The sequence below is a fragment of the Drosophila subpulchrella genome, chromosome 2R, assembly GCF_014743375.2.
Source record: "Drosophila subpulchrella strain 33 F10 #4 breed RU33 chromosome 2R, RU_Dsub_v1.1 Primary Assembly, whole genome shotgun sequence".
In the NCBI taxonomy this organism is placed as follows: Eukaryota; Metazoa; Arthropoda; class Insecta; order Diptera; family Drosophilidae; genus Drosophila; species Drosophila subpulchrella.
Genome location: NC_050611.1, coordinates 16,691,167 through 16,718,021, shown reverse-complemented (window position 1 = coordinate 16,718,021; position 26,855 = coordinate 16,691,167). Strand labels below are relative to the sequence as shown.

General features: G+C 44.1%; 8 protein-coding genes across 16 annotated transcripts; 6 read left to right on the top strand and 2 right to left on the bottom strand.

Moving 5' to 3' along the window:
- Positions 1 to 399: 399 nt before the first annotated feature.
- On the top strand, positions 400 to 17,809 carry LOC119549231 (matrix metalloproteinase-14). 6 transcript variants are annotated; one of them, XR_005219392.1, is made up of 7 exons: positions 3,186 to 3,515; positions 5,706 to 5,905; positions 12,443 to 12,846; positions 12,919 to 13,834; positions 13,899 to 13,977; positions 16,273 to 16,586; positions 16,828 to 16,969. XR_005219392.1 is itself a non-coding variant. In XM_037857118.1 (6 exons), the coding sequence occupies exons 2-6, from the start codon at positions 5,753 to 5,755 to the stop codon at positions 16,989 to 16,991; spliced, it is 1,806 nt and encodes a 601-aa protein (XP_037713046.1). In that variant the 5' UTR covers positions 400 to 783; positions 5,706 to 5,752; the 3' UTR covers positions 16,992 to 17,809. The 6 variants fall into 6 exon arrangements, 3 of the variants coding, with proteins under 3 accessions (XP_037713046.1, XP_037713044.1, XP_037713047.1); XR_005219393.1 differs by having other exon boundaries at positions 15,776 to 16,586; XR_005219391.1 differs by having other exon boundaries at positions 13,899 to 14,067.
- A 14-nt stretch (positions 17,810 to 17,823) lies between these two features.
- On the bottom strand, positions 17,824 to 19,813 carry LOC119549232 (protein painting of fourth). 3 transcript variants are annotated; one of them, XM_037857121.1, is made up of 5 exons: positions 19,733 to 19,813; positions 19,344 to 19,630; positions 18,383 to 19,267; positions 18,117 to 18,323; positions 17,824 to 18,055 (listed from the first exon to the last, which is right to left on the bottom strand). In XM_037857121.1, the coding sequence occupies exons 2-5, from the start codon at positions 19,627 to 19,629 to the stop codon at positions 17,901 to 17,903; spliced, it is 1,533 nt and encodes a 510-aa protein (XP_037713049.1). In that variant the 5' UTR covers position 19,630; positions 19,733 to 19,813; the 3' UTR covers positions 17,824 to 17,900. The 3 variants fall into 3 exon arrangements, with proteins under 3 accessions (XP_037713049.1, XP_037713048.1, XP_037713050.1); XM_037857120.1 differs by lacking the exon at positions 19,733 to 19,813 and having other exon boundaries at positions 19,344 to 19,730; XM_037857122.1 differs by lacking the exon at positions 19,733 to 19,813 and having other exon boundaries at positions 17,824 to 18,028; positions 19,344 to 19,730.
- A 1-nt stretch (position 19,814) lies between these two features.
- LOC119549233 lies at positions 19,815 to 20,714 on the top strand. 2 transcript variants are annotated; one of them, XM_037857123.1, is made up of 3 exons: positions 19,815 to 19,969; positions 20,033 to 20,392; positions 20,453 to 20,714. In XM_037857123.1, the coding sequence occupies exons 1-3, from the start codon at positions 19,890 to 19,892 to the stop codon at positions 20,658 to 20,660; spliced, it is 648 nt and encodes a 215-aa protein (XP_037713051.1). In that variant the 5' UTR covers positions 19,815 to 19,889; the 3' UTR covers positions 20,661 to 20,714. The 2 variants fall into 2 exon arrangements, with proteins under 2 accessions (XP_037713051.1, XP_037713052.1); XM_037857124.1 differs by having other exon boundaries at positions 19,847 to 19,969; positions 20,038 to 20,392.
- Positions 20,715 to 20,999: 285 nt separating this feature from the next.
- Positions 21,000 to 23,212, top strand: LOC119550395 (RNA-binding protein 28). The gene is made up of 3 exons (XM_037859045.1): positions 21,000 to 22,158; positions 22,216 to 22,471; positions 22,530 to 23,212. The coding sequence occupies exons 1-3, from the start codon at positions 21,032 to 21,034 to the stop codon at positions 23,127 to 23,129; spliced, it is 1,983 nt and encodes a 660-aa protein (XP_037714973.1). The 5' UTR covers positions 21,000 to 21,031; the 3' UTR covers positions 23,130 to 23,212.
- A 71-nt stretch (positions 23,213 to 23,283) lies between these two features.
- On the top strand, positions 23,284 to 23,878 carry LOC119550399. Its single transcript, XM_037859050.1, has 2 exons — positions 23,284 to 23,432; positions 23,491 to 23,878. The coding sequence occupies exons 1-2, from the start codon at positions 23,374 to 23,376 to the stop codon at positions 23,876 to 23,878; spliced, it is 447 nt and encodes a 148-aa protein (XP_037714978.1). The 5' UTR covers positions 23,284 to 23,373.
- Positions 23,879 to 23,894: 16 nt separating this feature from the next.
- Positions 23,895 to 24,934, bottom strand: LOC119550398 (NADH dehydrogenase [ubiquinone] 1 alpha subcomplex subunit 8). The gene is made up of 5 exons (XM_037859049.1): positions 24,871 to 24,934; positions 24,655 to 24,818; positions 24,302 to 24,477; positions 24,148 to 24,238; positions 23,895 to 24,094 (listed from the first exon to the last, which is right to left on the bottom strand). The coding sequence occupies exons 2-5, from the start codon at positions 24,781 to 24,783 to the stop codon at positions 23,963 to 23,965; spliced, it is 528 nt and encodes a 175-aa protein (XP_037714977.1). The 5' UTR covers positions 24,784 to 24,818; positions 24,871 to 24,934; the 3' UTR covers positions 23,895 to 23,962.
- Positions 24,935 to 24,941: 7 nt separating this feature from the next.
- On the top strand, positions 24,942 to 25,813 carry LOC119550396. Its single transcript, XM_037859046.1, has one exon. The coding sequence runs from the start codon at positions 25,015 to 25,017 to the stop codon at positions 25,771 to 25,773; it is 759 nt and encodes a 252-aa protein (XP_037714974.1). The 5' UTR covers positions 24,942 to 25,014; the 3' UTR covers positions 25,774 to 25,813.
- Positions 25,814 to 25,940: 127 nt separating this feature from the next.
- Positions 25,941 to 26,404, top strand: LOC119550400 (pupal cuticle protein Edg-78E). The gene is made up of 2 exons (XM_037859051.1): positions 25,941 to 26,032; positions 26,096 to 26,404. Exons 1-2 carry the CDS (start codon positions 26,021 to 26,023, stop codon positions 26,363 to 26,365), a joined length of 282 nt encoding a protein of 93 aa, XP_037714979.1. The 5' UTR covers positions 25,941 to 26,020; the 3' UTR covers positions 26,366 to 26,404.
- Positions 26,405 to 26,855: the final 451 nt, after the last annotated feature.

Here is a 26,855-nt window from a genome sequence, read left to right as displayed (position 1 = left end):
AACATTATGATATAGAGATTTAGTAGAACAGTATTTTTTAATACACAGCTAACAGTCAGCTTGGAGCTTACTAGCTTCTAGTCAAAGCTAGCAAGAGAGCTTTTTTCCTAATCCTGTTGCTCTGTAATCACATGCAAGGGACGAAGGACTCGGGGGCGTCTAACTATTTCCAACCACCAGAACTAGGATTCCACCCATGACAGTTTGTGTGAGCGTGTGTTTATGGTTATTCGCGTGACTCGTAAACTAGAGTCGAAAGCACACAGGCACAGGTCTTAGCCATTAGACAGCGCACACAGAAACAAGAAGTAGGGGTAGTACGAAGACGACGACGCGAACATTATTTAGCTGCCACCACAAAGGCACCCAAAACAGAAAGCCAGAAAGCCAGACGAGTCGCAATCGGAACTTGCTGTGAATCGGTCGCTATCGCACCTCTCGGTTTAAGGCGTTCTACAGAGAGTGAGGGTCTCAAAAACAATGCTAGCAAGCTGGACATGAGTGTGGATAATACCCAATCATAGCGAATTTCGCCTCAAAGTGATAGTAGTGGCTGTAGAATGAGTTCGCCTCGCCCTTATCTAACTAACTAAGATCTAATCGCAATCGGTGGCAGATAAAGCCTGATAAAGTTTAAAACACAGCGGTGAAGAACTTTAAAGAAAACAAAACTCGCTTTGTGCAATATTTGCTGAAGGAACACGGGTAACCAAGTTGATTATTTCACAAATTGGTTTATGCAAATTCTGTTTGCTCTGGCAGTTCCCATCTGTCTGCCTTATGGTGAGTATTCACACATATGCCAAATATGAGTCATCCCCCTCGGGGAGTTCCACTTTCTCAATGGGAATCGACAGCATCATTGGCTGAAAGTGATCTTTTGTCCGCACATTTTGCATTTGACATTGCAGCCTGATTGTAGACCCGGCCTAAACAATCATCACGTAGCCGCTTTGTAACATTCCGATACATGAATACATATAATTATATAGATACATCAGATACTTCATATATCGCTTGCCAAACGACTATCAAAGGCTGACCGTGACGTGATTGAGTTTTAGAAATAGTTTTTCGCACTCAAAGTCAGAGTCGCTTACTCTATTCAAATAAATATACTATATACGACCATATTCATATACAATTAGCATTATCGCTGCCCCATCTATTTGACAATTATATGTTCTGCTTGGCTTGGTGGCACAGTTCAAAGGCAAAAGTCAATGCGATATCGCTTGTTTTTTAGTTTGCGCCGCGGAAAAGTTCATTTCACTGCCGGCGAAGGCAACAAACCTTAATGGATCGTATGGCAAGGGGCATGGTCTAAAAATACCATAAATAGTTGTCATTAAAGGCAGAAGAAGCTCATAAATATTTCATTGTTCCGATGGCAGCAGGGCAGAAACTGCATCGCACAGCAGGCGACGACGACAAGACAACTTGTCCACTGCCATAACAGAAAAATATATATATACTCCCAGAGCCCAAACAGATGGGCAAGTTGGGAAAGCTGGGGACTGGGGGCTCTGGAAAGAGGGGCTGACAGCCGGCCAGATGCACTTGGTCCATGAATAAATGGCAGAAACAGCTTCTCTTCGCTTTGTTCTGCCAACTTTTCTGCCAGTTCCATAAAGCGAATCAGGAATTGTCGTTAAGGCAAAATGTCGCCTATTATCTGGCTGTCGGATTTACTTTTCGCTTTTCTGGTTTTAGCTTTTTAGATGAACCCTTGGCTTGGGCTGGTAAACAATTGTTCCACACGATTACTAGATTTGCTCGCGCTTAGGTAGCAATTTGCTACACGTGGCCTCCTGCTTTTCGCGACTGAGTCACCGAAAATTGCACTCAATTGAAATTAATGGGATGGCACAGACGTAGGCTGGAATACTTTATTGATTCCCAGAAGAAGATACGCAGAGATGAATAGCTTATTAGCACTGGTTCCCCGGGGATGATACTAATCGGTGTTTTTTTAAAAGCTAAAAGGTGTCAGGTAATGTAAAGGCAGACATTATAATGCGTTATAAATGAAGCACGACTTAAACAATTTATTTGGTATCTAACAAATCACAGTATAATTCCTTTGAATATATTTATATTTAAAAAGAAAGAAAACATTTGCCCACTCATAACCATTAGCAACTTATTAGAGGCCTATTCTTAGAAGCATACAAAATTATGCAATCAGTTTATTTTTGAGTATGTCACAATTAATATATTCTTGTAATCATACTTATATTTAAAAATACATTTTTCTCCAATTCACACAAATTTTCAACTGCATGTTACATTTTGAGATAATTTTTGTTTGACATAATATTTTGTACTATTATATTTCATGTTGAAAAAAATATTTTTTTCTCCTTCACCAAATTTTTAAATACTACTCACATTTTGTGATAATTTTTTGTGACAACTTTTTGTACTTGTATTTTTGCTATATTTTATCAGCTTAGCCCTCATTGTGTTCTTCTCTTTTTATACGGTTTTATTATACCCTCTGTAAAGTAAACACTTCCTTGATAAATAAAAAATCCAAATAAATCTTACACACTTTCAGTCGAACAATATAAAAGTATGCATATTAGCACACCTTAAGACCCAATAAAATTTGATTATCTTTTATTAACTTACGCATTACTCATACCTCCATTGAGAAATCGCCTGGCCACGGGGAATCCAAACCGCAGATTCATTCATAAGTTTAATATCTGTGAGGTGCGGGTTGTGGCTGAAATTCAGCTGAAATCGTATGCGATTTTCGAGAAACAAAAGCTGTTAAGTTGTTACCAACCGTTTTGCCGAAGGGAGATGGAGAAGGGCAAGTGCTAAACTTCAAGATAAACTGACAAATGCCACCGAATGTGAGGGTTTTTGTGGCTGCTGGGGCCTCTGTTTGCTGGACCGGCGTGTGACACATGTGCGGATGATTCCAAGAAGCGGATTACTCATACGCCCCCCTCGCCGGCGCCGAAGAGGGGAGGTGCCAACTTCGATTATTGGCAACAGGTTTCGACAGTTTCGACCCAAACCGAATCGGATTCTCCAGAGCTCCATTGACGCTGTTAAAACAAAAAGCTTTCCCCTCTTTTTATTATTCGAAAAGCTCAAAACACGATCGCAACCACCGCAGTCGTCGTCGTTTTTCAGCGTTCCGCTGAAGATCAGTTGAAATTTGCGCGCTGCCCAGGGCGGATGTGTTTAGCGGCGAGAATCGAAGTTTAAGTCCGATTGAAGATACTATCTCAAGTGCTTAATTCCGAAAGAAAGATATATTCGAAAAGTGAACCAGTTCAGTTTTGAGTTTTGTTTTTCGAACGCGGAAACTCAGCGGGAAAATGGAAGTGCCAGCGGGCAATTAGTGCAGCCAGACATAAAGACTTGGAAATAAAGTAGAAACACAAAAGGATTGCGATTGTAAATCGTGAATTATAAATCATAAACAACGTCAACACATCCACAGCGGAATAAGCAGCGAACGACAGCCACTGGAAATAAAAGAAACAAAAAAAAATGTATGTGCCCGAGAGCTAATTAATTAATTTGTAAGTGTTGCAAGCGACGAGCAGGCAACAAAGGCACAAAGTAATAGTTCAATGATCTGAAACTGCATCCCACTCGAATCCCAGCTAATTGAAGGGTCAAGAGGCGGGTCCAAGCCGATAAATCAGCCCATTAATCAGGCCTAGCCCATGGAGCACTCCACTTTGGAGGTGAACTTGAATTCCACTCGAAACGGAAAATGTTTCGACATGTTGCGCCCAGTTGCCCAACTCCCTGTATATAGTACGATATGGCTATCACTAAGGTCAAGTTCTAGTAACACTTGGACACTCATACCCCGAATTATTCATTTGGTAATGCCTAACATAACACCCGGCCGATCCCCATCATATCTTATCGCGCATGGGGCCTATTCAATTGGAATAAAGTCAGCTGATAAGGTGAACAATGCCAAAAAGCTATACCAAGTGGAATTCCATGTTTTTGGTTAATTAGGGGGGTTATTTTTCAAAAAGACGCTTTGGCATAACTGGTTGTTAGCGAAATATATATATTATTTTACATTTTTGACTCACACTTCTTGGAAGAAATCAAAGAATTTCGATTCAGAGAAGTTGGGAAGCAGGAGCCGGCAAACCGGTAAATCCACCTTATCAGCTTTATGTACAAGCCCTGGTTATGACCCAATTCAGAACTTGGGGCACACAACCAGACGTGTGCTACATGTCGTATACGTAACCATTATGATAAAAGGCAAAAAAACAGGGCAAACTTTCGCGTTGTATGCAGTTTCGCCATCGATTGCTTTGGCCAAAGCACTTAAAACTCACTCGTTTTTTTTTATTGATCTAACAGGCCAGGGAAATGCGTCCATTGTTATGACAACCGCAGCACAGAACCCAAAAAAAAACCCCTCAACTTTCCCCTTCAACCCATCAACCGGGTTAACCACACGGCGCTAACCTTAAACTGTCAGCCAGCCGACCTTCAACCCGGGCGAAACATTTGCCCAAAAGCGAAAATGGGAATTGTTTATGGTATTTGCTTAACAGAAATTATTGTAATCAGATAACACCCGTGCGTATTTTCATTGTATATTTGCATGTTCATTTGGCCATTTCACTGGATTCTAGCGGCTAATTGCCGCTTCATAAAAGAGACTGTTAAATGTGTCCACCCCGAAATCCCCAGCGATTAGTCAGCAGTCTTTACTGTACAGTGTCCGCTGGCATATAGTATAGTATATCACATATTTGCAGAAGTGACTGCCACTTGATATCGCTTATCTTCTCTGCTGATGTCACGGGAAAATTGCTCGAGACAGTTGAGCATAGGTGCAAGATATAGCGGGATAAACATCCCCATAAACATATTTATATTCTCGGGCACCTGTCTCGCGCCCTAGGTCAACATCCACATCCATCCATATCAGCTAGACTACAGGCCACCGCAGAAAATGGCTGGCTATATTTAGCAAACCAAATATCGGAATATCAACAAAAGGCCCCACAATCCTTTACGGTTATTGCCGACCTGGTATTTACTAGTCTAAAATTAAATTCTAATTGGAGTCTAAACTTACACAGAGTCGTTTATGACGTCCGAGCTGGCCAGACAACAGACCACATGACTTTCTATCTATCTCGACCGATCAAAATATCAGGCTCAACGAAAACGAAATGCTCTCCGTGGGATTAGGGATGTAGATAGGGATATGATGGTGTCGGGTTCAGCAAATATTTGACTCTGATAAGAGGGGAATTCTTGGGCCGATGGCTTAATGGCTTCACAAGATGTCAGCTATAAAGAGTGTTGTTCTGGGTAACATTGCCATGCATAATAAAGAGTGTACTAGGGTCATCTCGAGTGTGGTGCTCGAGTTGTACTATTTTTTACTACGACTTGGCGCATACTATGTACAGCACTTCTGGAACCCTAACCCCCCGATTCTTGGCACTTCCGTTTGCCGTTCCACCTGCCACACGGAAAGTGTGCCACATTCAACCTGTTGGAAATGGGGGAGTGGCGGGTGGAAACGGTTTCCGTTCGCCCTTTTGCACTTGTACTTGACCTGGTCCCTTTTGGGCTATATCCATATACATACGTTCTATTCTGGCCCCGGCTAGCTGCTTTATTACTTGGCCGGCTTTATGAAATATTAATTGACCTTTCTCTCCACCTTCCAACCTTTGCCTTTGCAGTGATATAAAGTTCAAAGTGCCATCGGCAAGTGGAACTACACAACTACATGACAATTAGACAAGCGACGGGAGCAAGCAACTGCAAAACCAGCAACAAAATGACAAACTGCCAAAGTTCAGTGTTCATAGTCGTAGGCACCCTGTTTTCCATCCTGGCAGCGGCTCAAACGGCACCCGTTTCCACCACCACACAGGCAGAGGTGAGTTCGCAATCAAGTTATTAAGTAGTTAACAAAAAAACACAATTTATACTAATGATTCCGGGTAAATTGCTAAATTAAATCAACATTTTTCGATCTATCTTTAATTCATATGAGAGCTACACTGATGAAAATGGAGCAGTAAGAATACAAAAACCTAACATTTAATATCGAACAAAATTTATTGATTAGTTTAGTTTGAAAATATTTAAAGCAAGGTCGAAAATATTAAATATTATTTAACTTTATGACCAAGAATTTCATCCTTAAGTTACCTATAAAAGATCCATGTTTAATATTAATCAAATCCCCAAAGGATTTAAGGAAAAGCATTAATATTTTCCTAAAAGTAATGCATTAACCACTGAAAAAATGTGTAGCAATGCACAAAATGTAAGGCATGAAGATAATAGCCTTCGGTATTACGGAATGAAATATTATTTAACTTTATGATCAAGAATTTGATTTTATATCCCAAAGCTCATAATCCTTAAATTACCTATAATGGTTCCATGCTTAATATTAATAAAATCCCCAAGGGATCAAAGGGTAAACATTTATATTTCCCTAAAAGTAATGTATTAACCACTGAAAAAACGTGTAGCAATGCACAGGATGTAATGCATGAAGATAATAGCCTTCAGTATTACGGAATAAGATGAGCCGAGAGATCTGTATTTAAACAGGAAAGAAATCGTAATGCAAATAAATCAGAATCGAATCGGTTTGTTGCACTTGAGATGACGTGAACGAGTCGCTTTGTCTGCTCCGTCTGTCTGGACATATACTATATAGATGTAGTCCATGTAGGCCATTCTGCGGGTTTACTTCCGATTTGCCTGACAGGCGTGCCAGGCGCTCATAGCTCCGAACTGGTTGCATTTGGAAATTATACTTAATTTCCACTAGGCGAAATATATTTTGTATTCACGAGTGTGACTGTGCAACAGGCTTACGCGCATCGCATGTCAACGGAAATTTTTATTCCACACACACACACCTACACACACACTCGGTTTTGGCCCGGCTCAGAGGTTCTGGCCTTAGCCTTAGTGGGATATGATGGCCCCAAAGTGCATGTCCGCCGACTAATTGCAGTCTGATTATCGCTATCGCTATCGCTCGTGACATTGGCCAGCGGGAAAAGCAGGAAAACTCGCACGCCAGTGACTGCCCAGCTAATCGATTCAAATGCATTTCCCTCAACAGATATATCACTGAAAAATTCCCAATGATCTGAAGAAAAGAGAGCTCTCAAAACCACTGATTAACATAATTTTTTAGGAATTTCCCCTATTTAATTTATTAAGAGCATTGCCATTTCCTTAGATTCTAAGAAAATATTGAAAAAACCCCTTTAGAACAGACCTCAACCTTATGACGCAGGTTATCTCTGGGCATTTAACATTTCGTAGCTATGCCAACTAACTGATAAGCTCTGAAATTAAAAGAAGTAATGGTATTTTAATACCCATTTTAATTTTTTTAATGCATCAGATAAGTCTTCAACCTGTCATTTAATTTTAGAAATGATTCAATGATGGAAAACCCAGGCAAAAGACTTCTTAGCCTGTCACTAGCTCACTTTAGAATCGCGCAGTTGGAAATGCATTAAAAGTGACCGAAAAAAATTGATAACAAAAAAAAAACGCCATAAATTATAGCTTTCAATTAATTGAATAATTCCACCCCGCCAGCAACTTGCTTTCCACGCTTTCAATTAATAAATATTTATCTCTGGTTAATTGCTTGTCATGATCGCTGTTTTACTGTTTAGCCGAATGTAATTTCCATTTGCAAAAAGTACAATTAATTGCTGCAGCATTGGCAGGTCTACAATCTACCTGAAGCTAATCACGTTTATTTGCTGCCACAGACTTGCATAAATTAATTGGCGAAAAAGTGGAGAAGCGGACCCAGAACTTCCTGATTAGCCATTTACGATCCAATGCCCAGGTGATACGAGTATATCCCATCGATACGCTTTGATTCTGTTGGCCAGCAAAGCATTAGCGCGTGCTTAACATTGCTTTTGGGTTTTATAATAGTAAAACTTTTATTTATGTTTTGCGTAACTCCCCCTGACATTTTCTAATTGGTATGTTGGGCGCGTTGGCCATAACTTGCGAGCCAAGTCGCTGTGAGCCAGTCGCCCCAAAAGCAGCTAAGGCGACAGTCGACCGACGTGTTTGTCTCTCCAATGTCAGGTTCTTTGTTCGATCCCAAACTCTTACCAATAAATCTTCCAGCGAATGCAAATCGCGCGGAGACCACCTCGATCAGATTGCACTTTCTCATGGGCGACCATTAATAATATCCAGCTAGATCAGATCTGAGCAGGAAAACCACTTAGATCCAGTGCCCAGTGAGTCATAAGTTTGGCTAGCAAGTAACCGCACATAATGGAGCTGTCAAGAGGTTAATTACTCGTTCCAAATTGGAATGAGCTCAGGCATACGAATTCGTCATCGCAGTGGGCGAACAAAAAAGAAAGAATAACTTTCCTGCTCTAAATATAGCCAATCAAAGCCAGAACTCAGCTGGGGAAATGCGTCAGGTTTATTTGCACTTTCCCACCTGGGTTTCCCCATTTCACTAGACCAAATCAATCGATAGAAATGTATGCTTTTGGCCAAGTTTGATTGATTTGCCTATGAAATTGTTGCGTGCGACCTTCGCGAGGTGCCAAAAGCATAAACAAACCAGCAAACAAAGCGAAAGCCTTGCCACTTGGCAAACAAATGATAGTTTTTTTGCTTCATTCCGAGAACATCCTTTCCCCATTTTCAGACTTCCCTAAGGTCATCCATAGCCTAGCATTTCACGCGTCTTGCCATAAACAACCCGGTACAAGCCGCCTAAAAAGGCTGGCAAATAAAATCCTTTTTTGCCTCAGTGTTTTGCATGAATAGCGCTTTTTATTGTCCGGTTATCTTAGCATCTTGACGCTTATTTATCGCTATGCGAATTAGCCACTTGAAGGGGGAAAAAAAAAACCATTGCAAAAAGAAAGGCAACAGTAATGGAAAGACACCTTGGTGGAAATGTCAAATATTCTGTGGGAGTTGCCCGGTCTAAATGTCAAGGAATTTGTCTGAACTGAATTATGTGTTTTATATCTCAAGTGCACCATTTCAATTTTGCTATTTCAATTTTAAAGTTCTTTTCTACGCAAAAGCCTTTCCTTTTATGGCTAAAAGTACGCTCTAAAAACCAATTTGGTTGGCAAAAAACAAGCTTGGAAATTCTGCCAATTTAATCCCTCTCTCGGGTCCTGAATTAAATTTAATGGGTTATACAACTTTAAGCCGCATTTAATATCGCCCAGTTGGCCCAGTTTCTGTTTTGGTTTTCTCTCGGTTTCGTTTTGAGTTTTGAGTTTTCTTTTTCAATCAGTTGTGGAAAACCAAAAAGAAATGCCGCCAAATGAGGCGCCTGCGCTTCGATTTGCGCGGTGTAATGATGTAATCGCCGCGTTAAAAAAAAACATTTAAACAAGTTAAGCCTGTTTGCTAGTTAGGCATCCACTAGATTGGACAACTCAAATTGCCTGCGCAGTGGGAAAATTGCAGGGAAAACCTCTGCTATTTGCCTTTAATTGTCGCAGACACTTTCGTTTATCCACGTGCCAGGCAAATATTTGTGCAACTGGGTCTAGGTTTGTTTGCACTTAGAAATGGGTGCTCTTTTTCTATATCCCAGAAGTAAAGTCAACGACCCGAGTGACCCACATTCCAACGTAAACTAACCACGCACCCCCGAAAATGCGGAAAAGCCAGGAGTTTTCCTTTGCCTGGGCAATAATTTTCCCATCAATTTCCACCGGGCACCCTCGGCAAACGTACATTGTACACACATATATATGAACGAAAAGTATACACAAAGCGATACTTGTTTATAATTTATGCATGTCCTGTTCTTGTTTCGGCCGGAAATAAACGAGCGGAGTACGCCTTCAATTTAAATGGCTGAAATGGGTGAAAGTTCATTGACTGCAAGGAGCTGCTCCTGCTTTCTCTTTGCAACTGCAAGGCAATTTTTCCCCTTTGCAATGAAATCAACTTTGCAACGTTGCACCTGTGCAAATTGTGTTAAATATTTGAAGGTTGCATTGCGATTGTAGCATACTTTCCTGGGGCTCACAAACACTCGTGCACCTGTACGTGAAGTCAAGTTCTAGAAGTTCTAAAGTTTTCTAGCCCCCGTGGGCCACTTCCCACAAGTTCAACTCCTTCGACTAAGTAAACCAGGCAAGCAGGTCAGCCAACTGAATAGATATTTTATTTTTCAAGCTGCCAGTTACTGGGTATAATTACACAGAAAGAAATACATTACAATTCAGTGGTTACCTATAATGGATCAGTATAAAACATTATAAAATATGATTATATAAAAATATAGTATAAGTATTTAAACTTGTTTAAAATATTAATCATTTGCACCTAGTTGATATTCTCTATACTTCCTTATTACTTTTGATCACTTAAGCCTTAGAATATACATCAATACATCTATTTTGTTAAGTGTACCTTTAGTTAGTAAGGAAGTTTTTAGTGACTGAGTAGAATTACAAAGCCAGAAAACTATATAGTTCCACTTTAGGTTTACATTATATTATTTTAAAGCCAGAGTTGTTATTGTATTAGATTTTTTTTTAAATCACATTCTTTTAAATTTATGGAAATATGTTCCTTCTTTACATATAAGAGGTTTGCTATACCATTTTTTTCAAGTGCTCTTTCAGTTAGTAATACAGGGAAATAACTAGAGTGTTGGGGCTTGGCAAATACCATTCTGTGTTGACATTTTTGCTTTGATTGTCCGCCAAACAGAGGAGCGCAACGAATTTGTGTCAATGTCCAATAATAAATTGAAGTGCAATTTCAACGCCCTCTGGAACGTGACCCCACTGCAGTGGCCCTCACCTCACCCCCAACCCCACCCCCACATAATTTCCAATGATTTGCATGGCCACTGAGCATCTGTCCGCTCCAATCCCCCCGAGAAACGCTAATCACATGCAAATGCACGAATATCTCGATAGATATAGATGCGGATGCATTCAGCCGAACGACAACTTAAATTGATGGAACAGGTGTAGTGGGAATCGCAGAACGATGACTCCCGAAAAGTGTTTATTTAAAATGAATGTTAAATTAGTGGCCAAACATTTCCGTTTTAGCCCCGACTTCCGTTTGCCTTGTGACGCATTTGTACCTTTGTATAAGGAGAATGCGTCAGAAATGACTCAATTATGATAGGTTGAGTGGTCTTTTGTTTGCTCCCCAGCCAATGGGAGTTATCTTATCGATAGAAGATAACCGAAAGGGCCCAAACAATGCATTCGATTGCTGTCAGTCTGTTTGTTCTATGACAAAAGCTGCATTACAATCCCATACCGAGAAATACTGAAATAACATAACACCTTTGCAGCGATTTCTGGGTAATCAAGACGTTCGTGCCTGACTATTCGGCATTGTGCACTGCGAGTAATTATGTTAATTGCATAAAGAGGCATTCCTAAGGTCGCCGATGAGTCAGGAGAATTGTTCTGAATCCGAATCTTAAACTGAATTTCGAGTGGATCTCTCAAGAGATGAGCGACAGATACTTTCCACTTGAAACCCCGCTTTGTTTACAGTTCGTTTACCTTTGAGAGGAAGAGCCAGCTGATCGTTGCTTAAAATCAAGAACCCACCCAGAAAAAAAGATCACAGAGCCACTGGAAGAACCCCAAAGACGCGTCTTGAATTTGTAAGACGACAGCGAAATGTTTACTTCCTCGCAGGCGGAAAGAACACAATAAAATTAACAGTCAGCTGGCATTATGCAAGATTCGGCAAATCATTATACAACATGTACTATATACTACATACACATTATACCCATCAAGTCATTAAGAATGTGCGACACATAAACGGCTGGGGAACCTGATCGACATGCCAAGTCCAAAAAATCGTATGGCCAAAACGTTAAGCGCATAAAACTCTAGCCGTGCTGTAAGACAATTTGCCGTTGTAATTGGCCAGACAACTATAAGTACTATATAGTAACTAACCAACTATATAGAATTTAACTGTTAAGATAACCTCGCATTGTTCTCCGATGGCAGTGCACTTCCCTGATGGGCAAACTGTTTTGATTCGATTTCTCAATGTTACAATTTACAATTTACAATTAGCAATTGAAACGCTTCCTTAATGCTGGCGATGCTTGATGATCGATTAAGAGTTTTCACACCTTCACCAGTCACGTCGCTATCACCATATACCATATATATGTAGATATATGTATATGGATGTGATATGGATATGGGTATGGTAGCAACTCTTCCCTGGTTTTTATTTATACAAGTTATAAGCCAGTGAGGCAGTCATAAATTATGCAAGTCAGATGGTAAGGAGACAGGGTAGCCAGGACTAATCAGATGGCCATAAATCAAGTTGGCCTCAACGGGTGGCCATCAGGCGCAGCCCATTGATCTTGGCCAGTTGTTCCTGCCTTAACCAAGTTCTACCTCTTTTTTCCTTCCCCCAGATTTACCTGTCCCAGTTTGGCTATCTACCCGCCTCAGCCCGCAATCCTGCCAGCAGTGGGCTCCATGACCAGCAGACCTGGGTCAGCGCCATCGAGGAGTTCCAGAGCTTTGCGGGACTGAATATCACCGGTGAGCTGGATGCGGAGACCATGAAACTGATGTCCCTGCCACGTTGTGGAGTGCGGGATCGCGTGGGCACCGGCGACAGTCGCTCCAAGAGATATGCTCTCCAGGGCAGTCGCTGGCGTGTGAAGAACCTCACCTACAAGATCTCCAAGTACCCCAAGCGACTGAAGCGCGTGGATGTGGATGCGGAGATCGGACGCGCCTTTGCCGTGTGGTCCGAGGACACCGATCTGACCTTCACCAGGAAGACCTCCGGCCCCGTGCACATCGAGATCAAGTAAGTCTGCTTGATCTGCCGCCACATGCACAGTATACCACAAGTACTAACTACTTTTATCTGTATCTCCAGGTTCGTGGAGAGCGAGCATGGTGATGGCGATGCCTTCGATGGTCAGGGTGGCACCTTGGCCCATGCCTTCTTCCCTGTCTTCGGAGGAGATGCCCACTTCGATGATGCGGAACTGTGGACCATTGGCTCGCCGCGTGGCACCAATCTCTTCCAGGTGGCCGCCCATGAATTTGGTCATTCCCTAGGTCTGTCCCACTCCGATCAGAGCTCAGCTTTAATGGCTCCCTTCTACCGTGGCTTCGAACCCGTCTTTAAGCTGGACGAGGACGACAAGTCGGCCATCCAGTCGCTTTATGGCAGGAAGACCAACCAGCTGAGACCCACCAACAACTACCCGCCCACCACTCAGCGGCCATTCACACCGCCCAAGGTCCCACTGGACGACTCCATCTGCAAGGACTCCAAGGTGGACACTCTCTTCAATTCGGCGCAGGGCGAGACATTCGCCTTCAAGGGCGACAAGTTCTACAAGCTGACCACCGATTCCGTGGAGGAGGGCTACCCGCAGCTCATCTCGAAGGGCTGGCCAGGATTGCCGAGCAACATCGATGCAGCTTTCACGTATAAGAACGGCAAGACGTACTTCTTCAAGGGAACCCAGTACTGGCGTTACCAGGGTCGCCAGATGGACGGCGTCTACCCCAAGGAGATCAGCGAGGGCTTCACGGGCATTCCCGATCATCTGGATGCGGCGATGGTCTGGGGAGGCAATGGCAAGATCTACTTCTTCAAGGGCAGCAAATTCTGGCGATTCGATCCGGCCAAAAGGCCACCAGTGAAGTCCAGCTATCCCAAGCCGATCTCCAACTGGGAGGGTGTACCCAATAACCTGGATGCTGCGCTCAAGTACACCAATGGATACACGTACTTCTTCAAGGGCGACAAGTACTACCGATTCCACGATGCCCGATTTGCTGTAAGTATTATTAGCTCTTCATATGAGTATTATGTATCAGTATTATATTATAATTTCCCCTCAGGTTGACTCGGCCACGCCCCCCTTCCCCAGACCCACCGCCCACTGGTGGTTCGGCTGCAAGAACACGCCCTCGTCCACAGGTAATATCGTCGAGGGTTCCGACAACGAGTTCCAACAGCACTCCATGATCTCGCATGCCGACGATGGTAATGGTGATGATTTCGACGCAGGTGAGTGGGACCGACTCAGCGGTAGTTTTGTTTGAGCTCGAATCGATCTACTGGATCCACGAATATCGAATACCGAACTCTGTAAAGTCTAGATAAAAAAAGATCTCATAGAAAGAAGTCTTGTATGAGTTGTTACTTAGCGAGAAGCAGTCACGAGTCATGAAATGATAATGATAATAATAATATAAATCCTATCTATATGGTATGTTTAATTAAGTTAATGTCTATGTAGTGAAATTCTATTACTCAAGTCGAATGTGTTTGTCTTTGTTGCCTATGGAAGAAATACATTTATAATACCTATTGAAAAAAACTAATTACCAAACTGTGTATGTCCAATGTCTTTTGCTCAGTCTATATATATTTTGTATTTATATATTGTGTACATTTATTAATTTCTTTAAATCTTGATTTTGTGGTGTTTTACTTTAGTTTTGTTTTACAGTTCTCATGCTAAGAGAACACTTCTCTTTAGAGTGTAAAACATATCTAACACCCTCAACCAAACTAATTCAATTGTACTAAAAATCTATTTTTAAATAACATTTTTAAAAGTAGCGATACTAATCTTGAAACTAACCCAACTTTGCAATTTTTCCACTTACTAACAACTGTGTGTTCTTTCCATTAACCAAACTAACCCTTCTCTGTTTATCTTATGCTTTCGGTATTTTGGGTTTTTGATTCCAACTAACCAACTCAATTTAGCATACCATGTACAAAGATTAAAGCCTAAGAAACAACTATTAAAAAAACAAAAATAATTTAATATCTTGCTTACAGTTTAATAGCCAAGAACATTTTAAAGCAATTATCTACAGCAACAACAGCAGCAACCAAAACTACTGGTCAGTCGGTCTCACTAACTGTGGTCCAAGATCAACTCCAATGAAAACCATCTACCTAGTCTATAAGTCACGAACCCAGCATGCGCACATTCTAACTAACTAATCCGTAGAACTTAACTTAGCATCTGCAAATGGTTACTAACTGGCTAATCCCAAGAAAAAGTTAAACACCACAAGTCCCTGAAATGGAAGCCCCAACCACCCAAGCTCCATATGTAGTTCCGTAGCACTAAGTATTTATCTAGATATGGTACTATTAATATTTGACTTTCCACTCCCCTGAACTAAACTCTTTACCCTGTAGTCAAAAAATCGCAAAAACTCCAACATTGTTGATGCGTAACCGTTTCCTTGTTTTGGCACCCTTGGCACAAAATTCAAAATGGCTAAGTGGCTGGTTTGAGCCACACGTAAAAACCACCCACTCACCAACTCACCCACCAACCCACCGAACCACCAAACCACCTACACCATTTACACCACCCAAAACTCACACTTACACACCCGAGTTTCTGAAATCCCCACGTTAATTGCATGAACAAACCGAAACCGTACTAATCTAAAGCAAACAAAAGATTTACACCTGCATGGAAAGGAAAGTCGGGGGGTATTATAAAGACTGGTTAATACCCCGGGTATATAAAGCTGTATATGTGGTCCACACATCCCGTTATGACCCACAATCGGATATTTGTATGACACTCGCTTAACAATCGCATGCACGTGACTGGCCCATAATCGTTTTTTCTGGTTTAATTTGCATTCAACAAAAGCCAAAAGCCGAACTCCACTCCAAAAAACTCGAATCGTATTTGCCATTGTCATCTGTCTGTATATGTATGTATGTATATTTCTTGCAGGCTTTAAGAGACGCGGATATAAAAACAAGAAAAATTAACCACAGCACACATCCAGAAAACCACAACAACAATAAGAACAAGAGCCGAACGAAAACGAACACCAACTCCATTAAACACCCACATAAAGACACATCACGCAGAAGAATTACAAAGCGAATGTGCCGCCCCCCATAAAGCATATAGCCTATATAGCATATAGCGAAAAAGAGCTTCTTCTGACTGCTACTTTCTTTTCTTTCTCCCGCTCGTACTTTGTGTGTGTAGTCGTAGTCTCGCCCAGCTGATTCTTCCTGCTTCTCGGTATTATCATCCAGTAGAATGCCTGATCTTAACGCAATACTGCCACATACGTATGTTTGTTTGAGCACATTCCCTCCCCAACTACATGCCACATCCCGAAGAATTGTTTTATTTATGCTTTCTATTCTCTACTTTTGTTCCTTTAAATTAAAAACCTTTTGATTTGCGGTTCCCATATCCGCATATGATGTACACAGCACCGCAAGTGCCGAACCCGAACCCGATCCCGAATCCGAATCAGGGTCTTCTGCCCGGCTGGATGTGGGGCCTAACGAACAGATTCTTCTAGTCTAGAGGATCTAGCGCTCAGCCGTGTGTTGTAGCCAGTCCCAGTTGTAATTTGCCAGCATTAGTGTTTATTCATCGCCCGCTTGAGTGATCTCTGTCTGATCTGAATAAAGTATACCATCCAATCGAAACATATATAAAACATGCCACGCCCAAGACCTGCGCCGCCTGCCGAAACGCCAAACCAAGCCAAATAGAAAGAAACGAGTTTACAGAGTGAAGAGTATGTTACATCAATTATTTTTATTTGAATCCCCCCTTTAAGTTACTTAAGTTATATATTTATTTTTCTATCCCATCTTCCTTCGAAAACTCCCAACACTTATACTTAAAAAAAAAAACTTTTCCAGTTCAAAAACTACTTTAGCTTAGATCTAAGACTCTTCTGCACAGAACATCCCTAACTCGAATAGCTTAACGTATAACTTAACTAATTTGATTTCTTAAACACCCGTTTTCCTTAGCCGTGGGCGATCATCAGCCCAACGAAGAGCCGATCGCACCGGAAGTGGCGGAGCGAACCGGAAATGGAGCCTTGTCGCAAACGAAAATGTCGAGCACCAGCGCCGTTAGCACTGTGATTACCACCATCCTGATGTGCCTCGTCTCCAAGCTCATCGTTAGCTAAAAGAGCCTCTGATCCCAGCAACCTATAGGCAATGCATTTTGAGAACCTTAGGAACAAAGCTAGCAACTCGAGTAAAGTTTACAAAATTTTACCGCACGTTGGTCACCAATAGTGCTTGAAATTCAAATGCGTAACCATCATATCGAATACGATGAGAGGAAATCCAAATAAACAAATAATGAAAAATACAAATTGAAATCGAACAGAATATCAATTGTAAATTGAGCGATCAGCATGTGAAACAGGTGCCTTATCAAATACTTTTGTTGTTGTGTAAATAAAATCAGCCTTAAATATAATGAAATAGTTTATAACATTCCGCATTCTAACGACAAACCGATCAGAAGTCATATCATAGCACAAGTTATTTATGTAGTCAACTGTTTTGGTAATGACAAATTGCGATATTAAATTTAACGAGCCATATGCAATGAATTGGAGAGAACCAAACAAAAATTAAATACTGAACATTGAACGTACTTTAGTTTAGATATAATTGTTAATGTGTGCACATGGGACATGGACTTCCGAGAGTTCCTCCAGCTGTGCAACGATTTCGCAACCGTAAGAGTTTTAAGTTTTACGAAACGATACGCGACTTGACCATATATAAACTAATATGAAAATCATCATCGAGTACATATGATTATTGTATAAGTGATATTTAAGACAGTCCCTTAAGCGATATTTGTTCGGGTTTAATATTTAAAACCGAAATATTATTTAACTTACGTATTATTATGTGTAATTTTATTTTATATACCATAAATGTACGCTGAAATGAGAGAAACTGAACAAAAAACGAAAAGATAACAAATAAACAAAACGGAAATCCAATAAAAAATAAACTAAATTATTATTCTCAGGATCGCCTGCGACGAGTAATTTGGTAGACCTTAGCATGACAGTTTAAGGATCAGGATCGCATTCCAGCTGAGCGTAGAGCTCCTCGAGCCTGGCGTCCTTCTCGGGCGAGGCCCCTAAGGCCTCATACTTGTCAGCTGTCTGCTTGGCACTCTTGCGTCGTCTGAAGGGACCTGAAAACATCCGGCCAAAACAGGTTGCTAAGTAAGATACGAGGAGGTATGTGAGGGGCGAAGGACACCTAATTAACTAGTTATATACTTTTCGATTTCTTCGGGCTGTCATCTAGTGGTTGCGCGCTCGGCTTGCTAGCCGGTATGATCTCGGAGCTGCTATTATCGGGGATTCCTAAGTAGGCACACTCCTGCTTAATGTCGCGCATTAGGGGGACCGCATTGGATCCCAGTAAACAAGCTGATGGATTCACGCACGGCTCTGTTTTGGGTGTTAGATCAGGTATAAATGAAGCTGCAAATGGAAAAGGATTATCTTGTACGATCTTCACAAACTAAAACGGAAATCCTCACTTCCTAGGCACGATTGTCCGACTTGTAAGTTCTTTATGATGGCGCCATACTCGGCCATCTGGCGCTTGAGCTTTTGAATCTCCTTCTCCTGCTTGCTTATCTTGGTCTTACGTTTGCTGCCGCTCTTGCCGTTGCCACTGGAGTCGGAGCAGTTGTCGCTGTCGCTGATCACGATCGACTCCACGGGCGGTGGGGAAATGAGCTTGCAGTCGGCGTTGTCGTCGTCGCCACTGGGCGAGGGGATCGTCTGGAATGAGCTGGTGCACTGCACCATGGGCATGCCGGAGCGCTTTCGAAGGCGGCGGTAGCGTACTGTGAGAATGCGGCTATTCAGCGGAGATTCGATTAGCTCCTTGAACGCTTCCATGGTCTGCTCAGGACTGGCGTAGCGCACGAAGGCGTAGCGAGCGCGCTTCTCGCGCTTCAGCACCCCGATATCCACGCGCATGGCGCTGGCAAAGTAGGCCTTGATGGCCGAGGTGGTCATGTTGAAGGGTATATTGCTCACGTACAGCGAGCAGGGATCAATGAACTCGGCCTGCTCCTCATCGGAGAAGGGCTTGACCTCCGCCCGAAGGTAACCGGTGCCGAAGCGCGCCTTGTTGATGTCGTGAATGGTGGCCTCCACATCTGCGCCGGGCCTTAGGTGCACCAGGCAATAGCGCGGCGCCACACTGGAGGGCAAGACCACGTCGCGAATCTCCTTGGACAGGCTGGCCAGCATGGGACCAGTGATCTCGGGATCGGGAAAGCGGATGAGCAGCACCACGGAGGCGGCTGACTGGCCCGGCTTGCTGGTCAGCTCGCGTTCCAGGGCGAGAGCCTTCAGAGTGTGCTCACGGCGTTGCTTGGCCAGCTCCCTGCGGGACATCTTGGCGGGGTCAGCTAAAGAGGATTGCAATTACAATAGATGAGCATTAGGATCTAGCTTTCTGACACATGTCAATCAATGACAGCTTACGTTTCCTGTTGGCGCGTATGATCTTCTCCAGCTCCGCGTCGTTATCAGAAGTTGGCCCATCTGCGGCAGCGCTCCACGACAGCAGTTGGCTGCCCGCAGGAGTCGTATCGTACAAGTAGGACTCCAGCGAGGCACTGCATCCGTTGCCCGTGAACGGGGCCGCATGCTTGGCCAGAGAGATCTGGTTGCCGTCGCCAGGAGACGACTCCCGGGAGGAGCTACCAATGTCACTGCGTTTCGCGACCGGACCGTCGCCCGTATCAAGGGCCGCGCGTTTCGAATCCATGCTGTAAGTTATCAAAAATATAAACGATACCCGGCCTACAGAACGTGTTCCTAGCTAAGGATGTGGAAACTGGAAAAGACTGTTCTACGGCTGTGTTGTTTACCTACTGAATGGTTGGGGGCGGAGTGGGGCTCAAATCCCCCTGGAAAACTGACGCTAAATTCGGAGCTACTGCGACCGCGCGATCCGGCAACTCTCGCGCGCACAGCTGACTGGGTTGCCAGACTGTCTTGGCGATAACAACACAATAACAAGCGAAAATGTGTGCGGCTCTCTTACGAAATGTTAAATTGGTGAATTTAAGGCCTCTGGTGGCTTTAACAAAATACCAGGGGTTGCAGTGAGTAATTATCGGGTTATACCTAAAGGAACTTAGCTAATAGACCACTCCCCTTCCATTCAGCACAGGTAGCCCGCTCTGCAAGTGGCGAAATGTGGGCTCCGGGGAAGTGGAAAGAAGACTCCTGACCGGCGATAGGCTTCCGGATAACTACAAACTCATATACCGCGCCCCCATCGAGAGCTATGTCACCTGGACAAAGAACATATCCACCGCCACCACCTCGATTCTGGGCCTGGTGGCCGCCTATCACTGGGCCACGACCATGAACATTGTAAATATGGTTCAGAAAATGGACATAGCCATACTGGTGTCCCAGGAATCCGATCTCTACTACTTCCTCACCGGATTTGTGCTCATCAATCTGGCGATACGTGCCTTTGTGGCGAAATATCCCTTGAGAATCTACAAGAGTTCCGAAAAGTTAGTTGGATTTACATATGTTTATCATTATTTTACTTATAATAACTCTTTTTTTTTTAGATATGTGGCTGTCTATGGCTCTCAACTCCCGCTGGGAACCGTGAAACACTATTTCGAAAGGGGTCAAATAGCTGAATACAAAAACTTTTTAAATCCCTGGAGCCACATTATGTACAAACTGGGCAGCCGCTCCTCCATGCTGCTGGTAGACTACTTTAAAACTCCATCGGAGTTTCATCAATTGTTTGCGACCAAACAAGAATCTTAGATTTTAAGTTTATATTGTAAATTGTTAAAAATAAATGTTTTATTTAAAAAACTATCTGTAATTTGTTATCGAAGTTATCGAAATGCGCGCGTTAGAGATGGGTAGGTGAGGTATTCAGAGCGTACACTGTTAAAAAAAAGGACACGTCGGAATGCCGTTCATTGCAATTTGATTGGATTGCCGTAAAATTTTAATATACACACAGTAATAATTCTTTATAATAAGCTTGCACATCGTTAAAGGAGCTGAAAGAATGGAATCATTATTTTATCGTGCTGGTCAAGCTAATCACGCACGACTATCGAATGGCAAGTCTTGCCTGTTCATACCACCCCTAATTAAATTTCAAAACAAATTCCACGTGCGCGAGCATGGAATTAAAGAAAATGAAGCCATTAAAGGATGAAGAAGCCGAATCCCCGCCAGAAACCGGCGCCCGGAAGCGCCGGAACCCGTTCAACACCCAGCGGCTGAAGGAGGAGAAGGAACGCCGCCAGAAAAAGCGGGCGCGACTCATTGTGCGCAACATTAGCTACAAGTCCACGGAGGATTCGATGCGGGAGCACTTTGGGCAGTGGGGCACGCTGGAGGACGTGCACATCCTGAAGCGAGGCGACGGCAAGCTGGTGGGCTGCGCCTTCGTGCAATACGAGACCATTAACCAGGCCACCAAGGCGATCCTCCACTCCAACGGCAAGGAGCTGCTCGGTCGGAAGATCTTTGTAGACTGGGCTCTGGGTAAGGATGAGTACGCTTCCAAACACCCCAAGGAGGAGCCGGACGAAAAGAAGCCAAAAGTGGAGGTGAAGGAGGAAGATGGCGACGTCGACGCGAAGGAAGTCAAGGAGGAAAGCGACGAAGAAGCTGGAGAGGATGAGGCCGATTCCGGTGAGGATTCTGATGCGGAATCCCATGAAGATGAAAAGGAAGAGGGAGAATCTGAATCTGAGGACGAGGACGAGGACGACGATGAAGACCAAAAGGAGGACAAAGACGAACTGAAATCGAAACTTAATATCGAAAATGTCAAAAAGGAAAAGACAATTTCCAACGACGTCCAGCAGGGCTGCACGGTCTTCATCAAGAATGTGCCCTTCGACGCCGAGGATGCGGATTTGCGAAAGGTGTGCCGCAAGTTTGGCTTGGTCAACTACGCCATCATCAATCGCCAGGCGGTTTCTGGACACTCGAAGGGAACAGCTTTTGTTAAGTTTAAGGCCAAGGAGTCTGCCGATCTGTGCCTGCAAGCTGGCACGGAATTCAAGCTAATGGACGAAGTCCTGGATCCCCATCCCGCCCTGAGTCGAGAGGAGATGAAGTCGAAGCAGACGCAGGAAAACAAAAAAGATGACTCCAAGGACTCGCGGAACCTGTATTTGGCCAGGGAAGGTCTTATCATGGCTGGAGCGAAGGCATCCGATGGCGTTTCAGCTTCAGATATGGCCAAGCGCCACGAACTGGAGCAGGTAAAGACGCAGGTGCTCAAGAACTTGAACCGGTAAGATAGTTATACATTTTTGGAGACTTGTTTGTAATTAAATTATTAACATCCTAGGTTTGTTTCCCGTAATCGCCTGTCCATCCACAATCTGCCCCTGAACTACGACAACGAGAAACTGAAACAAATGGCTCAGACCTACACTGGCTTCCGGCCCCACGAATGCCGGGTGATGAGGGAACACAAGGTTACCCCCGAGCATCCCGACGGCAAGTCCAAGGGTTTTGGTTTCCTATCCTTCGACACGCATCAGAGGGCACTGACAGCCCTGCGGAAGTTAAACAACAATCCCAACATCTTTGGAACACAGAGTGTAAGAAGTTTCTTAGCAATTAATCCGAATTAATAACAACAATTTCAACTCCTTTTAGCGCCCTATTGTCGCCTTCAGTATAGAGGATCGGGCTGTGCATAAAATCAAAGAGAAGCGCACAGAGCGCTCCAAGCTAAACAATCCCACCTACAAGGACAAGCAGCAGCAGCGCAAGGAGCGACGGCAGCAAAAGCGCAATGGCCAGAAGGCCAAACCCCTGGCTCCGCAGACAGACAACAAGGCGAAGCTGCAGAAACACATCCAGAAACTGGAGGCATCGCGAGCAGCCAAAGCCGAGGGCAAGGCCACGGAAAAGAAGCAACTTAGCGATGTGCAGGGCGACTACGTTGGCACGGCGGCCAAGCCGGGCACTTCGCTGAAGATGCGCTCCAAGAAGAAGATTGTCGAGCAGGCCAAGGAACATTTGAAAAAGGTGAAGACCGAGAAGCGCAAGCAGAAGAACAAGAAGATACGGGAGTCCCACCTGGCAGAGCGCAAGGCAAACAACCGACCCAAGCAGGGACGCAAAAAGGAAAAGGATGAACTGCGACCCCTAATTGATAAGTACAAGAACATGATTAGTGGAAATCAAGGAGGCGGCGGGGTCACGGGAGGTAAAATTAAGAAACCTAAGCGGACCAAATGGTACACGGAGTAAAGTTCCCTTGTCTAGGCTAAGAAATGTCACTTTAGCAATAAAACTGTAAATGAGAAAACCAATGCAGGTATCTGTCACGTAAACTGGGACTTTTCTTGGGATTACTGACTGAACATCTGCTTAAGCTACGTTTCTACCTGCCAATTCGGGCATATATAGTCGACGCCCTGGACCAATCTCTTCAGTATTGCCTAGCAGTGCCTGTGAAGCGCATCGTTCGCCCTAAACACAATATATCTCCAAGATGGCACCCCGAGAGAAAGTTGAATTCGTCCTAGTTCGCCTGGCCTATGTGCCGTACATGTAAGTAATGAATACATTTTAAAACTGTCCAGAAACTCATTAGCAATCCCTCGCGCAGTCATCCGCTTTACCCGCGTATCAGCTATCAGATCAGAAAGCATCCTCCCACCGGATCGATCATCCAAGTGCGCGATTGGTTCGAGCACGTGATGATGAGGGAGCGCTCCAAGCTGCCCCCCGATGTCAACATACGCTACGCAGAGTGGCGCATCATCACCGGCGACGTGGAGCTGTTCCAGGTGCAGGGCTGTCGCTTCGACAAGATCATGCTGGTGCTGGGCGAGGAGAACATCTCGTGGGTGTTCTACCAGAATATGCCGCTGCATCGCCGCATCGAGGGCTCCGCATGCTTCCCCGTGAGCTACTGCGGATGCTGCCTGAACAACCAGTACCTGGACATTATGGCCAAGATTAAGCAGACTGTGTCGAGGAAGAAGATACGATGAAATAAATACATTTGAGTACTAATGGAACCAAGAGTTTTATGTTAAGATGAACGCTTTCAAATTTCACTAGGCGCTAGCAGCCGTCTATTCCAGCCAGTGGAAGCGGGAGCCGTACTTGGCTGGCGGCTTGGGGTAGTCCTCGGGCAGACCGGGGGTGGCATCGGGATAGGAGATCTTCTCCTCCTTCTTGGGAGCTTCGCGAGCTGACTTGATGACCTGGAAACAGGAGGGTTATGACTTGCTCAAGAGAATGCTTGTTGGGAACGCACCTTGGCCCGGGAGAAGTAGCCGTAGGAGGGACGATCCCAGTCAAAGTTATCCTTGATGCACTTGTCGAACACTCCCTGCGTCTTGCGGCATCTGGAAGAGGGGATTAACTGGCGTTATAATCCCTGTAATCTTTGAGCTTGAGGAGTCGCTTACTGTGAGAAGGCCATGGTTCCGCTGCTCTTGTCCAGGCAGGTGGCGTACTGCATGAATTCCTCATGGCAGGTCTTCTTCACCTTGCGGAAGAAGTCCAGGGCGCAGCTGGTGACCGCCTTGCCCTCCGCCAGGCAGGCCCTGGGATCATCCAGTTCCTGCCGGCAGAGCATAAACTCCTGAAAATACACGGCAAACAAAAACGTAAACAAACGGAGGCACTGCGTTTTGAGGTTAGGTTATATAACTGAAGAGACCGGATTTTGGCGTCTCCTCGGAGGCCAACTCCTTTTGGAGCTGCTTTTCAGCTGGATATTACAACCAGGTGGGTTCCCCCTGAATCCCGAGGTACTTACATTATTGGCCTGCTCGCATTGCTTGCCCAAATGGAAGGAGCCCGCCCGCAGAGCCGCCGACGAAAGATTCAGCTCCTGTACATCGAGCTCCGACTCCTCGGGCAGTGTTGTGTTGTTGGTGATGACCATTATAGAGTTGCTGTCCCGTGCGATCTACCAAGGACCTGCAAGGGGCTTTGTAATAAAGGATAAACTGCAATTGAAATTAAAATTTACGTTTGCTTTGCCCACAACAACAGCTGATTTGTAACCAGGGATGCTGACTTTTAGCTGTCAGTGGGGCTATCGATAGTTATACCGTTCCACGAAGTCATCGATAGCAGGCTCTCAATTTGAATTAAAAAAAACCAAGCTTCAAAAATGATTTTCTTAATTGTATACAGTTTTCTATTTTATATTGTCGCAGCTGAGCGTAATTTAAAAGTTGTAAAGTACGAGAACTCCGTGGACACCATTGTGAAGGACCTCATCGACAACTGGCAGTCGCCACTTGTTTACCTGAAGGGTCGAGGCTACCTGCCGAAGGAGCTGCAAATCGCTCCCGAACTGGATTTTCAGCAGCTGCAAGCGAATTCAGGCCCAGAACTATCAATAAACGAATTACTTCAGCTCAACAAGGAATCCAAAAGGGAGGTAGAGGCCAAAAACAAAGTAAATGCACATGGAAAATTGGATGAAAGGTCTGCCCGTTCCCTTCACGATCCCAAGGATCTTGAACTGAAGAGGATGTTTCAGACACTGTTCTCCACCAACGACCAGGCGGCCTCTGAGGAGATTCAATCGAAACTGGGTGTGTCCTGGGACATGAATGCTCTGAAATCCTCTGCCCGTTTGGGGGCCAAGAAATATCTGGAGAAGTTCAACAGCAAGCGTAATCAGGGAATATCCCTTTTGACAAATGAAGCTCCAGATGCTCCCAATTCCAGCGAAGCATCTATAATACCAGCCCATATCTTGGATAAGAAAAGCAACGAAGCTGTAGAGAATTCTGGCTACAATAGACCAAACTACCTGAATGGGGTGGCTAAGATTCTGGGCAATCCAGAGATAAGGTACAAGGATTGGGACTCCAAGCCTGCCCATGAAATAAGAGCAAAAGCCATGAGCAAGGAGAATTGAATGGTTGATTAAATGTTCTTGTAGTTCCGAAATGGGTTAACCAAAGCACAATTAATTAGTTGGGGGAGGCTGGCCGGCTAATGCCAGAAGCAGACGCTATAGAGCCGTCGCAAATTTGATATTCATGGCTGTCTGGTTAATCTCAGTCATTAGCAGATGCGATTGAAACCCGTTTAGTGGGCTGGGCAACTTTGACGTAGTATAAAAGGCCGCTGGCCATTGTCTCACTTCAAGTAGCTGCTCTAAAATGCTGAAATACGTGAGTTCAGTCGGAATAAAATCGAACCTATGGATATATTAATTGACCCAACTTCAACCACAGACTCTTATCTTTGCCCTGCTGGTGGTTTTAGCCAACTGTAGTGAGGAGGACTTCCAGGCACAGCTCCTCAAGTCGGAGAACCGCCAAAACCTGGACGGAGCTGGGCAGTTCCAGTACGAAGCCTCTGTTAGCAATGGCATCCAGATCAAGGCTCAAGGCAATGTGAACGGCATACAGGGCGAATACTTTCTTCCCGGCGAAGATGGCAAGCAGATCCGGGTGACATACATCGCAGATGCAACCGGCTTTCATCCGAAGGTCGAGGAGTGATCGCGTGAATTTGACTGTATAATACACATATTTAAAAAATGGCTGTTTGGTTGGATTTTGATCCATGAATTCATGTTCGTATATGGGGTATTTGAGACCTTCAGTTGCTCAAAGGTTTATTATCAGCTCCTAAGAAGTCGGAGCAATCATTAAGGTGCTAACATTCTATGTAGAGGAGCAATCCTTAAGATGTTATCTTTCATCAATGGTCATATGAACTCCGTTCATCTCCAGGTATTGCATTCTCATCCAGCTGTCAGTCCACTGAGCCCTTGGTGGGGTCATATTCCAGCCAGTGCGTCACCGATTTCCTCCTGCCCCTCCGTGTTGTACAAATAAAAGGTTACGACGCAACACTCAGCTTTATAATCAATGGAGGGTGGCGGCTGTACATAAAATACGCATTGTCATCGGCATAATAAGGACCCCGGCGGAAATGGGCCAGTGGGCAGGGGAGCTCGCCGGATGGGAGGCCATTCGAGGCTATTGT

Coding starts and splice junctions, on each gene's coding strand:
- LOC119549231 (XM_037857118.1), top strand. CDS start 5,753: ATGACAATTAGACAAGCGACGGGAGCAAGCAACTGCAAAACCAGCAAC. Junction 12,847..12,918: donor CCCGTGCACATCGAGATCAA/GTAAGTCTGCTT, acceptor CTGTATCTCCAG/GTTCGTGGAGAGCGAGCATG. Junction 13,835..13,898: donor TCCACGATGCCCGATTTGCT/GTAAGTATTATT, acceptor ATTTCCCCTCAG/GTTGACTCGGCCACGCCCCC.
- LOC119549232 (XM_037857121.1), bottom strand. CDS start 19,629: ATGGATTCGAAACGCGCGGCCCTTGATACGGGCGACGGTCCGGTCGCG. Junction 18,324..18,382: donor CGGACAATCGTGCCTAGGAA/GTGAGGATTTCC, acceptor TTCCATTTGCAG/CTTCATTTATACCTGATCTA. Junction 18,056..18,116: donor CAGCCCGAAGAAATCGAAAA/GTATATAACTAG, acceptor TATCTTACTTAG/CAACCTGTTTTGGCCGGATG.
- LOC119549233 (XM_037857123.1), top strand. CDS start 19,890: ATGTGTGCGGCTCTCTTACGAAATGTTAAATTGGTGAATTTAAGGCCT. Junction 19,970..20,032: donor ACAAAATACCAGGGGTTGCA/GTGAGTAATTAT, acceptor CCTTCCATTCAG/CACAGGTAGCCCGCTCTGCA. Junction 20,393..20,452: donor ATCTACAAGAGTTCCGAAAA/GTTAGTTGGATT, acceptor TTTTTTTTTTAG/ATATGTGGCTGTCTATGGCT.
- LOC119550395 (XM_037859045.1), top strand. CDS start 21,032: ATGGAATTAAAGAAAATGAAGCCATTAAAGGATGAAGAAGCCGAATCC. Junction 22,159..22,215: donor GTGCTCAAGAACTTGAACCG/GTAAGATAGTTA, acceptor TTAACATCCTAG/GTTTGTTTCCCGTAATCGCC. Junction 22,472..22,529: donor ACATCTTTGGAACACAGAGT/GTAAGAAGTTTC, acceptor AACTCCTTTTAG/CGCCCTATTGTCGCCTTCAG.
- LOC119550399 (XM_037859050.1), top strand. CDS start 23,374: ATGGCACCCCGAGAGAAAGTTGAATTCGTCCTAGTTCGCCTGGCCTAT. Junction 23,433..23,490: donor CTGGCCTATGTGCCGTACAT/GTAAGTAATGAA, acceptor TCCCTCGCGCAG/TCATCCGCTTTACCCGCGTA.
- LOC119550398 (XM_037859049.1), bottom strand. CDS start 24,783: ATGGTCATCACCAACAACACAACACTGCCCGAGGAGTCGGAGCTCGAT. Junction 24,239..24,301: donor GGAACCATGGCCTTCTCACA/GTAAGCGACTCC, acceptor CCCCTCTTCCAG/ATGCCGCAAGACGCAGGGAG. Junction 24,095..24,147: donor GCTACTTCTCCCGGGCCAAG/GTGCGTTCCCAA, acceptor TCCTGTTTCCAG/GTCATCAAGTCAGCTCGCGA.
- LOC119550396 (XM_037859046.1), top strand. CDS start 25,015: ATGATTTTCTTAATTGTATACAGTTTTCTATTTTATATTGTCGCAGCT.